This window comes from Microtus oregoni, unplaced genomic scaffold, assembly GCF_018167655.1.
Source record: "Microtus oregoni isolate MIOR12 unplaced genomic scaffold, Mior012 000085F_ref0000168, whole genome shotgun sequence".
Lineage (NCBI taxonomy): Eukaryota > Metazoa > Chordata > Mammalia > Rodentia > Cricetidae > Microtus > Microtus oregoni.
This window is the reverse complement of record NW_024544551.1, coordinates 1361648-1376325: the sequence shown is the minus strand read 5'-3', so window position 1 is coordinate 1376325 and position 14678 is coordinate 1361648. Positions and strand designations below refer to the sequence as shown.

Genomic DNA, 14678 nt, shown 5'->3' with positions numbered 1-14678 from the left:
ATGTGGCTTGTTATCTTACATGAACAGCCCCCAGCATTCCAGGAAGTTATCTGTCCGTGGACAGGAGGGGCTTACCGTTAAAGGCATGTTTGTTTTATGGCTCTCTTAAGCACAGTAATTAAAACTTAAAACATAACTTTAACCCTCACAGATTCCTACTAAAGGGGGAAAAAGAAACTAACAAGCAAAAACCTACAATGATCATAGTGTGTAAATATAAATTTAATATATAATCAAGAAATAAGAAACTCAAAAAGTTTCTTATCTTCATAAGCCTCTATATGTTTCCGTGTGGATGTGTGTACTTTCCCCGTTTGGAACCCGAGAGAATACCTAGAAAGAATACCTGTTCCGGCGAAGGGGCCATCTCCCAACTGTTTTATGGTCTGAAAAAATAAACAAACAAGCCCGATTCTGAGGCTCACTGCAGGTCAAGGCAAGAAACATGAAGAACAAGCTTTGAATCCCTTTAGCATGGCAGTAAACACATTATGGAAGGACTCCGGAGCCAATAGAAGAGGATCCCTGGTCTGCCAGCCCTGGCTAAGTCTTCACGAAAATTAAAATTAAAATGTCAACAGCCGGAATGTCATTAAGTATATTTACACACACTAACAAGGGTTTAAAATAGTAAAAGTCTCATTGTCACCTTCCAAGAATGATAGACAACTAATTCTAGAAAAATTCGGTAACACAGAGGACATAAGCTGTTAACTGGCTGTTCCTTTGTAAACTATACCTCTAGGAAACCAATTAATGATTAAAGAAGAGTCTCCTTTTATAAAATTATTCTGCCTACAATTGATATGATAAAAATGCAGAGGTGAAAAACACCCCAGTCTGCAAGTTCCAGTGAACTGATCCATCTAGACACAGTGGGTCAGTGGTTGCATCCTTCAGAAAGTGGGAAAAGAGGCCCAGTGGCCTTCCAGGGACAGCATAGTCCACCACTAGGAATCTTGCCAGAGGGGTCCCGCCTGAGCCCATCACACTGGAACCAGATGTAGGAAACAGGAGGGAGGGAGGAGCTGCATCCTGATGACAGTGAGGAGCCTGCAGAAACAGCCCCGCCCCTTCATGAGTTCTGAGGAGAGGAAGGCTGCCAGGGGATCAGCTCACTAACGATATTTAGAAGACACACCAAGAATGTTTCCTGTCAAGTTAGCAAGACTAAAGCTCTGTGTAACAGAAAGCACACTTAGGTGATATCGCCAAAGAGAGGCGCCAAGAAATACTTCCCACTAGCAGGTCAACGTTCTGGAGGGACAGAGGGGATGTGTGGTTGGGACACCCAGGGGCTGTCTTAACACTGCTGACATGTGCCTGCTTTACAATACCTCAGGAAGTCAGGGTTTCTTTTGTGTGGATATTCGGTATTTGTGTTTTAGTCTACAATTTATAAAAAAGATTAAAATGTTTAAGAAACTCTAGCCATGCCAGTGCTCTGATGGAAGGGACCACAGGATGCTGGACAGAGGAGTTGGGAACCAGGCTCCCAGGATTCTGCTTTAGTGAAGCTTCTGTGTTGAAGGTAAATCATTTTCATGTACGGGGCAACTAAAGCTTGACATAACATTTCAAAACACGCTTAGAAGCTTGTAAGAAAGGATGTGCTCCAAGATATCTTAAGGACAGCTTTGATTTAAAATGACTTTGCTTGGGCTGGTGACATCGCTCCACTGACACACTTCTGACCTAGCCCTGGTTTTCAGCCCCAGTCCTCCAGAAGTAGAAGTTGGAGGATCGAGAGTTCAAGGTCATCCTCAGCTACGTCAGGAGTTCAAAGCAAGTTTGGGACACGCGAGTCTTGGGTGGGGAGTTGTAGGGGAAGACCTTGCGGGGAACACAAAAGGCAGTTAAATGCTCAGCGTTTCTTGCAGTGCAGAGACACGTGTCCCCCCAGGAAATGTGAAGTGGACAGCTCAGCACAACCCTTGAAGCAACTGAAAACACCACAGTGTGAAAAAGAGCGAAGTATGGAGGCCAGCTACTCGTAGAACCATCTGGCCGGAGCCCTAATGGCTGCCAAGAGGTCACAGGAAATCAGAGTGTTCCTAGAAGCTATTCTGAGGAGCAAATCCCCTAGGGCAGTCAGAGCAGCGGTGGTGAGGCAGCTGAGTCATGGTGTGGCCCCAGGTCAGCTGGACGAGCTGCGGGTGTGTGTGTGTGGGTGTGGGTTAACCTTCCTCACCTGGATGAGAGGATTACCAGTAGTCCCTTCCTGTGGTTCCATTTGGAAGGTGAAACTGAACGCGCCAGCACACACGCCTGGCCCATCATCAGCACTCGATAAATGTTTGCCATGATTATCAACGTAGTAAAAGTTTCTGGAAACGTTAGGAGTGTTTCTGTCCTCAAAAACAATGTCCCCAAAGTAAGAATACCATTTTAATAAGCCCCTGATCTAGAAGATAAAGTTACTGCTGGTGATCCTTACACACCTATGATTTTTAATATATATAATTTTTATTTTATAATATATAGAATTTTTTAAAACATTAGAATTTAAAAAAAAATATCCGTCCCATTACCATCATCAGTAGAGAGTTATGATTACAATAATACTAGAATTATTGTCAAGAGCAGCCCTAACTCAGCAACCTGTTAGTGGGCAACTCGGGGCTAATCCAGATGCTATTGGCCATCCCACGTGTCTAGCCCTCCTTCTTCTTCCCGTTGACACAATTACTGGCGAGTAGAGGTCTCCCTCCATGGCCACTGTCCAATCGCACAGCTTCCTCTAAAGTGTGACTATAGACAATGAGAAATGTCAGGAAAGAGCTCCTTCCCGTCTAATGAAGAGGACTCTACAAGAGACAGTGCCATGGCCACCTCCATCATGCCCTGCGCCCCCCGCGCCCCCCAGCGCGTGCGCACACACACACACATACACACACACACTTCCCCACTACTTGCCTCTGGATGAGGCTGGCGGGCCATGCCCACTGCTAAAGAAACCGCGGTCTGCCCATGCTATGGAGAGAAGAGAAAGAGGGAGACGAATGACACTGTTGAAGCCGCTGATGACAACCACGGACTACCCTTCACATAAAATAATTTAGTGATCTTACTGTTAAAACCACTATGACTGGGGCACCCCCTTAGCTGCATACCAAATGTCCTTGATGAGTATGATCTGGCCGTCACTGAACATAAAATCCTAAGGTGACGGGACTGATACATGAGGTCTCTGGAGCAGCGATTTGAGTCAGGAGCCTCATAGACTAACATTATAAATGCAGGCTGTGAACTCAGGTGAATAAACAAGAAAGCATTTTAGGAGAGACTGCTGATGCCTTCACGCCTGGCTCCTCAGCTCTCAGAACTGTGAGAAATAAAGTTCTTTTCTTTTTTCTTTTGTTTGAGACAGAGTTTCTCAGTGTAGCCCTTGCTGTCCCAGAACTTGTTTTATAGACCAGGCTGGCCTCAAACTCAGGGATTTGCCTGCATTTTCCCTTGAGGGAAGGGATTAAAGGTGTGTACCACCACCTGGCTAAGTTATTTTCTTTATAAATTACCCAGTGTTGGGTGTTTTGTGATAGCAGTGTTATCGTAAAAAGACATTCCCCAAGATCAGTTTGTCTAAAGACAGAACCGTTAAAGAACTGAGTCTGTTAAAGCAAAGCACTCCTGGGATTGGGCCTTTCCCACCCTGACTGGTGTCCTCATACGCAGAGGAAACGATACACAGAGGCACCAGGCAGGCACATCGCGAGAATCCATTGCTAACAGATCTCAACTACAAAAAATACTATAGAAAGTTCTTCATGGGTCGGAAGAGATGGCTCGGTTGGTAAAGACCTTGCTGGCAAGCACGAGGACCTGAGTTCCTACCCCCAAGACCCACTCAGAAACATAAAGAAGCCAGATGTACCCCCAGCACTGGGGAGACAGAGAGAAAGGACAACCCCTGGGCTGGCTAGGCAGTTTAGCCGAGTCACCATGTTCCAGGGTCACTGAGAGACCCTAAGTACAAAAATAAGGTAGAAAGCAATTAGCAAAGACACCTGGCATCAACCTGTAGGCCACACACACAAAGAAACTAAAATAAAAAAGGAAAATTTTCAAACTTGAAGAACAAAAATGTATCAGATATACATTTGGGTCACCAGTAAAAATGACAGGACCTCAAATACATCAAGCGAATAGGTAAATTAAAAATAAAAACAAAACAAAAATCCAACTTCTTCCTGCCAGTAAGATGGTTTATCAGGTAAGGGCATTTGTCACCAAGCCTGACAACCAGAGTTTGATGCCTGGAACCCACGTGATGAAAGACTGACTCCCATAAATTGTCCTCTGACTTCCACACAAGTGTGCATGCATGCACGCACTCACACATTCACACATGTACCGTGACACACAAGTGTGCATGCATGCACACACTCACACATTACACACATGTACTATGACACACAAGTGTGCATGCATGCACACACTCACACATTACAGGGTAAATTGCTAAATTTAAAAGGAAAAATTTTCTCGCCTTTTAATTTCTATAAAACCTGGTTATTATGCATAGAAGTGTGTCCCTCTTAAGTTTTTTATTTCAAGGTCCTAAATTCCCAATGTGACCATATATGGAGATAGTAAAGAGATAATTAAGGTTAAATGAAGCCATAAGGATGAATGTTGGCCTAATAAGAGGGACAGACACCAGAGACATCACAGCAGGACACAGAGGGAAGGTAGCCATCTGCTAACCACAGAGAGATGCCCCTGGAGAAGCCAAGCCTCCGGTATGTTTATCTTAGACTCAGAACTAGGTATTCCGGCAGCCTCCGACAGGCCCACTCCTACCATGACTGTACACGTGCTAACGGGAGCCATAAAAGGAAAAAGAATTTTAAGGGTGATTAAAGGGACCGTTTTGGAGAGGATGTGTTTATATCGTGCATCAGGCAGAAGGTGGTTCATTCTCTCCCGCCATCTGTCTCCAAAGTCACTGCCCATTCTTCCATCTGCTCACTCCTCAAACGGCGAGGCTGGAAGGCCTGGTGTACTGGATTTGGGCCCTCAAGCCTAGTGGGCAGTGGCTAGACTCAAATCCATCCATCTTCATCCTTGTTAATAACCAATTAAATATTTAAAGCCAGAAGGCAAAAGCAGCAGATTAACTGAGATTAGTACTGTCATCAGGATGATGCCTTTATTATCCATTCTTTCCATAACCCCTATTAGAATGATAACTTTCAAAGTCATCAGAATTCCGTAGAAGGAAAGGAGGTCTTGGGTACTAACACAACCCAAAATTCATGGAAGGGAAAAGAAAAGCAGAAGTTATAGCAGGATGGCTTCAAAGAAAAAAAAAATCAACGGTCTATTTCTGGTTGCCTACAATTGCACAGTCAAGGAGGAAATGTGAGAGCAAGACAGGTTATTCCTGGAGGTTCTAGACCCTAGGGGTAGAACAACAGGGCTGGGTTAGGGAAAATGGGTCACTAGGCGGCTCCAAGTCAGGCCAGGCTTGAAAGAAGGACGTCATCCTAGACCAGCCACCTACAGAGCTCTTGTAACGTGCTCAGGACAGCCACACAGCAAACCCACAAAGTTAACCATCGTGCATGACTGACAGATTTCCAGCCACTGGAGGCTGAACACATCCTCCTACGTGACCTTCCCTGGATGTCAAATGTGGATTTATTTCTGGGTGTACCACTACAAGTTTTGATTGTCAACACTTCCAATCCAGTGAGGACTGACTTGAAAAAACAAAACGACTTGGTTATTTCTTAAGATGGGTATGCAGGGACTGGAGAGCTGGCTCAGTGGTTGAGAGCAGCAGCTACTCTCCCAGAGGACCTGGGTTCAATTCCCAGCACCCACAAGGCAGATAACAGCTGTTTGTAACTCCAGTTCCAGTTCCAGGAGATCTGATACCAATGCTCATAAAGTTAAATAATTTACAAAAAAAAGATGGGTATGTATTCTCTGCGTATAATTCATTTCAATGTTCATTCACCTTTAAAGCCCCCCTGTACACAGAGAATAATAATCCTGCACTAAGGAGATGGTTTGGTGGCGAACGTACTTGCTGTGCAGGCAGGAAGACCTGAGTTTGGACCCCCAGCTTGGTAGCATGCATCTGTAATCTCAGTTCTAGGGGGCAGGTGGGTACCCCAGTGTGGTGGAGACAGCAGATCCCTGGACCTCAAGAGTCAGTCTAGTTGAATTTGTAAGCTTCAGGGTCAATGAACTAACCTGTCCCCAAACTTGAAAGTGCTAGAAAAAGACACCTGACATCAGCCTCTGGCCTATACATGGACATGCACACGGGTCCCTGCCGCCGCCCCCACATACACATACAGAAATATATATGTACCCCGCTTCTCATGTGCATATGCAGAAATCACAGACACAGAGAGAGAGAGAGAGAGAGAGAGAGAGAGAGAGGCACGCACACACCCAAATCCCTGTAGATATCTGCTATCCAAATAAGTTTTCTCAAACAAGACATGAGAACAGCTCTCCCAGGCTAGAGGTTCTCATTTTGCCTTGCGTTAGCTCCCAGCATGGGAGGAGGGAGGGTAGAGCAGGGAGTAGAAACAGATTCCCCCGTCTACCCTGGTAATGGAACCCAAGAACGTTCACCTACAACATCAAGTTTTCCCAGTTACTGACATGTTGTTCAGCCAGAAGATGCAGACAGCAGACACAGTCACCTTTTTGGCTTCCCAGAAAAGTCCCAAACTCTGCTCTTGGAGCAGAGGCTTCCTGCTGGGAAGGCAGCCAGTGCACAATCCACCATGCAGGGTGGGACTCCTCACGGCCACCCAAGTTCTCCAGCAACACAGAGTCTCCTGAAGGGGCAACAAACAGCAGCTGTGCCTTTGGGTCCTACCAGTGCTGCAGGTTATAAAAGCCAAGGAGCAGAGGGGCCGAGCATGTAAACAGAGGTCCTCTCCGGAAGCTGAGGAGGTCTGAGCTCAGTCACCTCTCCCAGGTACACCCTGTGAGTCAGTGGGGGCCTGTCTACACAAAAGTGGTGACAGGGTTATTTAATCAAGCACCAGCCATTTCCCAGAAAGACTACCTCATCGTTTTAGCGAGAGAGAAGGGAAAATAAAGAAGTTGTTTCCTGATCACTTCATGATGGACTAGTCACACGCCGGGCTTGCTTCTTAAAGGTCTGAGTCATCAAAGCCTGTCTTGAACTTTGAAATCTGCTGCCAACATTGTGCTGGCACCTTTGCGCATAAGGCCATGGCCTTTGGTGTGGTGTCTGCATGTGTGTGACTCTGGTCACAGTCAGACGGACAGCCCAGGATGAGAAAGCATGGGTAACAAGGCTGCCATGGCATATACCACAGCCTCTGCACCTGCTGTTTCCGTTCGAGTCCATTTTGTAAGAATTCTTTTCAGATTTATTATTATGTGCATGGGCGTATGTGAGAGTGTGTGTATGTGCACAAGGGAGTGCAGGTACCGGGTTCTGGTAGAGGCAGAGGCTGGAGGAGCCAGATTCCCCTGGAGCTCGAGTTACAGGTGGCATTGAGCTACCCAGAGTGGGTGCCGGGAACTGAACCCTGGCTCTCTGCACGAACAAAGAATGTTCTTAACCTCTCAGCAGATTTTCATCTTTAAAAATAAATAAATCAGCCGGTAGCACAGAGGCAGGAGGATCTTTGTGGGTTCAAGGCCAGTCTGGTCTACACACTGAGCTCCAAGTCAGACAGAAGTATGTAGAGATCCTGTCTTAAGAAAAGAAAAAGGGAAAAAAAAATCCACCAAACAAACAAATAAATCAGGTTTAGGAGTGGAGAGGTTTATTCTAAGTGAGCTCAGCCTGAAGAGGTAAGAAGGCTGTCTGGGCCACTTTCTACTGTTTGGCTCCTTTCAAATATCCAATCATTTACTGCATGCTTTGCTCAATCCTGTGTTCCCAGAAGAGCACCATTTCCCTGCCCTTTTGTCTCCTGGAGTTCATACTTAGGGTAAGGATACATCAGCCCAAGCGAGTTCCTTGCAAAGCCATGGGCAGCTATCTGTGTCGGATGCTATTTCTTCAATACCCGTTTGAAACATGGGAGCGGTGAAAGACCAGTTCACTAGTCACAGCTTCATTATAACAGGTCTTAAAAGCATCCCCCAGGGGCTGGAGACATGTCATAGTGGTTAAGAGCACTGGCTGCTCTTCCAGAGGGCCTGGGTTCAATTCCCAGCACCCATATGGCAGCTCACAACTGTCTGTAACTCCAGTTCCTGGGAATCCGACACACTCACATAGACACACATGCAAGCCAAACACCGATGCACATAAGATAAGAATAAAAAAGCATCCCTCATGTGCAGGGAGAATGGACACACAAACTCAGCAGTCCTGCGCTGGCTCCTTCAGCAGCAGCATCGCCGTCATAGAATCATGTAATCCTGCAGCAGGAACTCAGGGTAAGTGTGCTATTCTCACTCTGCTCACTGGGCTCATCTGCCTTTTGTGTGTGTGTGTGGGGGGGAGACACTCATGCTACAAGTACAACCAGCACAATTTACCACTATCCTTCTTATTCTACAATAGCCCAGGGTCATCAGCACCTTCCTGAGAGGACACCAACTTGGCTAACTAAAATAAATCTACCACTAATTGAGTGTCTGAGAAGGTTTTAGTTTAGTCCGCACAGCAATCATATGATGCAAATCGTGTCACCAACTCTGAGGAAGCAGGCCCAGAGAGCTGATGTCAGTCGTTCAAAGTAACATAGCCTGTGGTGGCTGAGACAAGAGCAGCTGACAGCAGTGGGGTCATCCTAACCAAGCACTTCCTGACTAAGCCAGCCGCTGTTACTCCCATCACCGAGGAAACGAGCATGGAAAAAAAAAATCTGACCTTTACTCTCATCGTTATCAAAGAATTAAACCTAAGATTTGTTTGTAAACTGGTCTGACGGGCTCCTGCATTGGCGCTTTCCAGCGACCTCCTACTTTAGTCCTGGACCACAAATATTTGCTTCTACAGAAAAAGCAACTGTCCCCTAAAAGGTATTACCCGGTTACTGCGGAGACGGGGATGTTTTTAAACACTTTTCCCAGGTAACATCCATGCTTGACACAAATGTTTAAGGAAAGAAAATATAGAATCAGGCTTACTGCTGTTCTGTCAGGCAAATGTGCCCGGTGTAGTTTCTAATCATTGAGAAATAAAAATAATTTAGAGAATCTTTCTACTATACTCAGTAAGTACCTTTCCTTTGTGAAACACAAGAAGTTTTTAGTTCACTTTGCTTTTATCCAGTCACCCGCAGGGATCCCCTTCTCACCAATGTCCTTCTCTGTACAAAGCTACCAGCCTTCCAGGGCATCAGATACACAAGAGAAAGCTATGAACTACCAGGCATACACTAAGAGCTCAATTAATGCTGCTGCAAGAATGAGTGGCGCTCACTCGCCTCCTACATGCTAGAATGAGGAACTGGGTGCCTCCAAATTTGAATAGCCCTGGGTGTTGTGGTCAAGGACCACTGAGAAGTGGCTTCAAAGGTACCTCTTGACTGGCATTCTGAAATCGCCCACCTTCTATTTTTGACTCATTTCTTTATCTTCAGGCCAAAACAAAAATTAAAAATCAACCAGCTTCCACTGGGGATTATTCTTCATTTACGTTTTGTGACAAGATATTCCCTTTCTTCTTCCTCCCCTCCATGAAACATTCATCTCCATCTGTTGGACAGTAGCATCAGAGAAGAAAAGTCTAGAAGCTGCAGTCCCCAGTCACCAAAACCAGATATGGGATACCAGAATATGAAAAGGACTCTTTGCTACAAGGAAGTACTAATATTGAGTTAAGAGCATCTTTGGGGTGTTTGTTAAGTTCTTACTGTAAGCTTTGGTATTAAATGCAGGATGTGGGCAGTGTAAGAAACGGAGCAGGAAGGTGAGAGAAGCTACGCTGGCCAGGCACCACCTGTATTTCCCTTCTTAGTTTCTGTATCAGCCATAGAGCCCTAAAAATACCAAATCAGAACAAACCGTCTACTCTGTCGGGTTGGCCCTGTGCACTGGGATTAAGTTAAGATTCCCAGTGCTTCCCCGTGGCTCTCCGCCTTTCTTTCTGTCCCGGAGAACACAGGGGGCTTGTGTTTGTCACTGTTATCTCTCCCCTGACTCCTGGAAGTCACTACCTTGTTTCCTTTCAACGTCTACCGTGTTAAAACTGAGAGGATGGCGAAGCGCCACTCTGCTAAGTGTGGAACTCACATCTGAGTCTGAGTGAAATCTCCAAGTAGGGCGGTGTTGCTTCAAAGTAGGGCTAACTCCAGGGCAGAAGCTTAACTGCGCTGACACGATGGCCCACTCAAATTCAACAATTTACTGTTTTTCCCTTTTTCCCTTAGAAATCTCTCTCTCTCTCTCTCTCTCTCTCTCTCGCTCTCTCGCTCTCTCTCTCTCACACACACGTACACACACACACACACACACACACACACAGCATTTTCCAATGAGCACTGTTTAGATGCAATCACTTCTCCCCACATACCCTTTCCTCTGATTTCAACAGAAGGAAAACGGCAGAAAAGCTGACCTTGCAAACCCTCTGTGCCAGGCCAATACAGAGCACTCAGCCCTGGTTTCTGTCAGGGGCCCAGCACGGTCAGTCTGTCCTTACATATGCTCAAAACCCAGGCAGAGACTGTATCTAACAACACATGGAAAGTGTGCTGGTTAAATTTGGTAAGACTGACATACACAACAGTTTCACCGGACAAGAGGGAACCTCAGCTGAGGAATGGCCTCCATGAGATCGGCCTATGGGCAAGTCGGTGTGGTCATTTTCTTGATGAACGATTATTGTGGGAGGACCCAGACCATGGTGGCCAGTACCACCTCTGGGCAGGTAGCCCTAGGTTCATGGGGACTGAGCCACTAAGCATTGTTTCTCCAGCTTCAGCTTCAGTTCCTGCCTTGACTTTCCTCAATAACACTACTGTAAACTTTCCCCCTTCCTAGTTACTTTTGGTCATGATGTTGCCACAAAAGACAGCAAAATAGGACAGAGAGTTAAGAGACAGCAAAGATGAGATTTCCAATTCCAGCAAGCCCCTTTTCCTTTCCTTAGTAAGCACAAACTCATGAGAACAAAAGGCACAGTTGAGTAAATCTCCCGTGAAGATAGTGTTTACAATTGGTGCAAGATGGCTACACTTTTGGTGGCACATTCCTCCATTTGATGATTTACTCGACTCTTAAATCAGGAAATCTAGTAAGATTATAAAATCTAAAACTGTCACGAGAGCAGTAAGCACAAGACATTCATTATCTAAACTATTTACATTTTACAGGGAGAGGAGACCTAGTTTACTTTCCTAAGCTTTATTTACTTTCTTTACAAGCAAAAGCTCCGAAAGTGGGAAGTGGAGGCTGAGATTAATCTATACTGAGGGAAACAGCATCCCAAAAGACCAAAGAAAAGATAGTTATATTACTACCTCGAATATTAACGATAAGGTGTTGACTTCACTCCCTATGACAGATTTAATTAGAAGGTGGCAATAAATGTTTCCAGGTGTTTAATTAAGTGTGATAATTATTTCTGTCCCTAAACAGAAATGGAGTCATATGTTTACACTGCAAAGTATAATGTTTCCTTAGTTAAACCAGTGTGGAAACACCTTTGTGTAATACAGGATTCATTGCATGATAAAAATATCTGCTGTGATAAGCAGCGCTTAAGAGTGATTTAGCAGCTCTTACCTTGCAGCCACCAAAGCAGGCTGGTGGCTTAAAAGCCACCCTGTTAGGGTTCTTTTCTTTAGCTACAAAGTTTTGTTAGCCATGCACCTCGGGAAATAATTTGTATTCAAAGTGTCGTTTCCCTACCAGCATCCAAGAGGATTCTCAACAAAGATGTGGAAGACGTTTCATGGGAATTCTACTTCCACAGCAAACACACAGTAAAAACCAACTGAGCTGTAGGAAAACCAGAAATTATGACTAGATGGGAACTCGGGAACGCAAGCACCATAAGTCTGTTAGGATGCTGCAAACTGATGAAGGAATCTTTCTGTGTAGAAATATGCTCTCTGCAGTGAGAGTTACTGATGATCCCTCCTCAATAAAAATAATTTATAATAGGATGAAATTGTCAGACTTAAGCAACCCAAGGACGTTACTGTTTCAACACTGGGCAGTAACTACAGTTGCTGGTGCTGTGAGTTAGGAAATCAATTGTTTTAGAAACATGGTGTTGCTGAGTCAATGAACATCTTACAGATGCCCAAGTCGTTTTTGATCAGACTGGTCTTGAAAAAGCGTATCAGCAGTCCTGGGTCATCAGGCCCTGGGAACCCATCAGGTGTTCTCCCAGCAGGTGCTGGAAGCTCGGCACCACGGGTAAGCACGTGGGACATTCAGAACCGCACACAGGCATACAACTTTCTTCACCTCACGATCTTAAAGCAAAACTGGTCGCTGACGGTTTTACAATGCAGGATTGGATAACAATCTGAGGCCAGCATCTCATTCTGCAATCTGGGGCATCCTGAACACAGGCAAGCCTTGCTTCAGCGCTTGAGGTTGGTTACCGGGAGGACATGACAAGAAGAAAGTCAGAGAAGAAAGGGAGGGGTGTGGAGAGGGGTTCAACGAAGGAGTTGGAGGAGGTCGCCCAGGCGGTAGAATCCCAGCAGCGGAACGGGGATCCACAGTGCGGGGCGGGCACGGTAAAACTATGGGACTTCCCGAGCTGCGCTCTCCCACGCGCTCACACTCACTTGCACTCCCCACACGCGCCCACTCACACCCACTCTCACGGCCGAAGCTCTGGGCGAATTGCAAGTGCGTCCCCAGGAGCACTTTAAAAGTCCCAAAATAGCGTCCGGTTTTATCATTACTATTCTTTTGATCCTACCCCCGCCTCCCCAGCCTCCACTCCTAGGAGGGAAGCACTTACTCGGAGGAAGGGCGCGGTGGCGCCGGAACGAGAGAAGAGCGGGACAGTCCCGCAACGTCGACCCTCAGAGGTTGGACCGCTGGCCGCTCCCGGACCCCTAACAACCCCAGGCGGGCCCCAGCGCGGGAGAAGTGGAGCTCGCCCCTGGGGCGGGGCTGGGAGGAGGCAGGGGCGGAGCCTGCAATGCCGGGGCGGAGCTGGGAGGTGGACGAAAGGAGTGGCCAGGTTGCTGTGGCGAAGCAGGGAGGAGGTCAGGGGCGTGGCGTGGTGGGAAAGGGGCGTGGCCGGGGCAGGGACTCTGCGGAAGGGGCAGTTGGGGAGGGGCTGAGTTGCTGGGCCGGAGGCGAAGCAAAGGCCACCAGCTAGGGCGGGGTCTGGAGGCGGAGAAAGAGCAGTGTGGCCGGGGACTGGTGGCGGGGCGGCTGGACCAGCACCTCTCTGAGGGCCCCTGAACGCAGTGGTTGGTGCTGCCAACCTAGGACAGAATGGACGCTCACAGAGTAGCCCAGACCTCTGGGTGCTGGCGGCCAAGACCTGCTTGAGAGATCTGTTTCTTTGCATAAATGTGTGGTCAAATAGTGCCGAGCTCGTGTACACCCTGCCAGACACTTAACCCATATATGTGACTGACGACTTGTGGAGGTCTCTGGATCCTGCCTCCCTTCCATCCTTTTCGCTCTTTCTCTCCTCGTTTTAAGATTACCCAATGACATTCTAAGCGCTTGCAGATCTTTGGCTTCCATTGTCAGCAGTTGTGGGATACCATTTATCTCTGGGTTAAAGTCTCCTCTTGGCTTCTCGCGGGAAGCTTGTGGTCTTGGACACGCACGCTCAAACTCACACACTCCAGTGTGACTGTCTGACTTTACCTGAGGAACAATAGCCTCCAGAGGAAACAGCAGGACAAAGCCGACTCTGGGACTTCCTTCTGTTTAAGGGCCATTCCTGGGTGGCTATTGTAAGTGGCAAGGACCATCTACATGGGAGTGAGAGGAACCCACCTGTCGCATAAACATTCACTAACACGACTAGCTCTGTGCAAGGCGTTGAGAACAGTATTGACGAATTTAATATGTGCACGTGACCATTCTAATCTTCTCAACAGTCTATGAGATAGGTCTTAATAGCAATCAGAATTTAGTGAAAAGAAGGAAGGTTTAAGAGACTGCTCAAAGAAAGCTGTACCCTCAGGAAAGGGCAGATTGACTGGAGCAGAGGAAAGAAAGCAAAGACTGGGTTGCTGAAACAGACAAAATCACAGCAGCATGGGTTTCACCCAGTCTACTGTCTGGGCCTGTAATGAGGCATCAGAGGTACCAGACAATTTTTCTGGAAGCTGGGTTTGGATAAGTGGGAACTTCCTAGTCTTTTCCAAGGAAGGAGCAGTGGTGGTGTGTAAGTTTCCTTCTAGATGAAAACATTCCATCTCGGATAAAGCTCCCAGTAAGCAGGAAAATAAAAAAGCTCAAAATAACTTCAGGAAGTCCCTGAAATGAGTCAGATTCACTAGAGCCCTCCCTTACAGAGAAAACAATAAAAACATACAGGAGGAAGCAGAGCTGCAAGCACCAGCACCACAATGAGACCAGAGCAGCTTGCCTGGAAGAAAGAGAAAGCACCTGAGCTGTCTGGAGGTTTAAAACAGAGTCACCCAGAGAGAACACTCTCCAACCTGTGGAGCACAGGCTGTGCACCGTACTGCAGGTTTCCCAGCTTTTGTGAGCTGTTACCCATGCCGGGGTGGGCTTTAGTGACACATCTGTCTTTGAGTCATTTCTGCTCCTTTAAGTAA

At 46.7% G+C, this 14678-nt stretch overlaps 1 protein-coding gene across 1 annotated transcript in view; it reads right to left on the bottom strand.

The window, feature by feature from the left end:
• The window catches only part of LOC121441949 (tumor necrosis factor alpha-induced protein 8), a 111738-nt gene extending 98716 nt beyond the window's left edge, over window positions 1–13022 (bottom strand). The window contains exon 1 of the mRNA XM_041643370.1: window positions 12887–13022. Coding sequence (XP_041499304.1) covers window position 12887 — 1 coding nt within the window. The 5' untranslated portion in view covers window positions 12888–13022. The remainder of the gene's footprint in view (window positions 1–12886) is intronic.
• Window positions 13023–14678: the final 1656 nt, after the last annotated feature.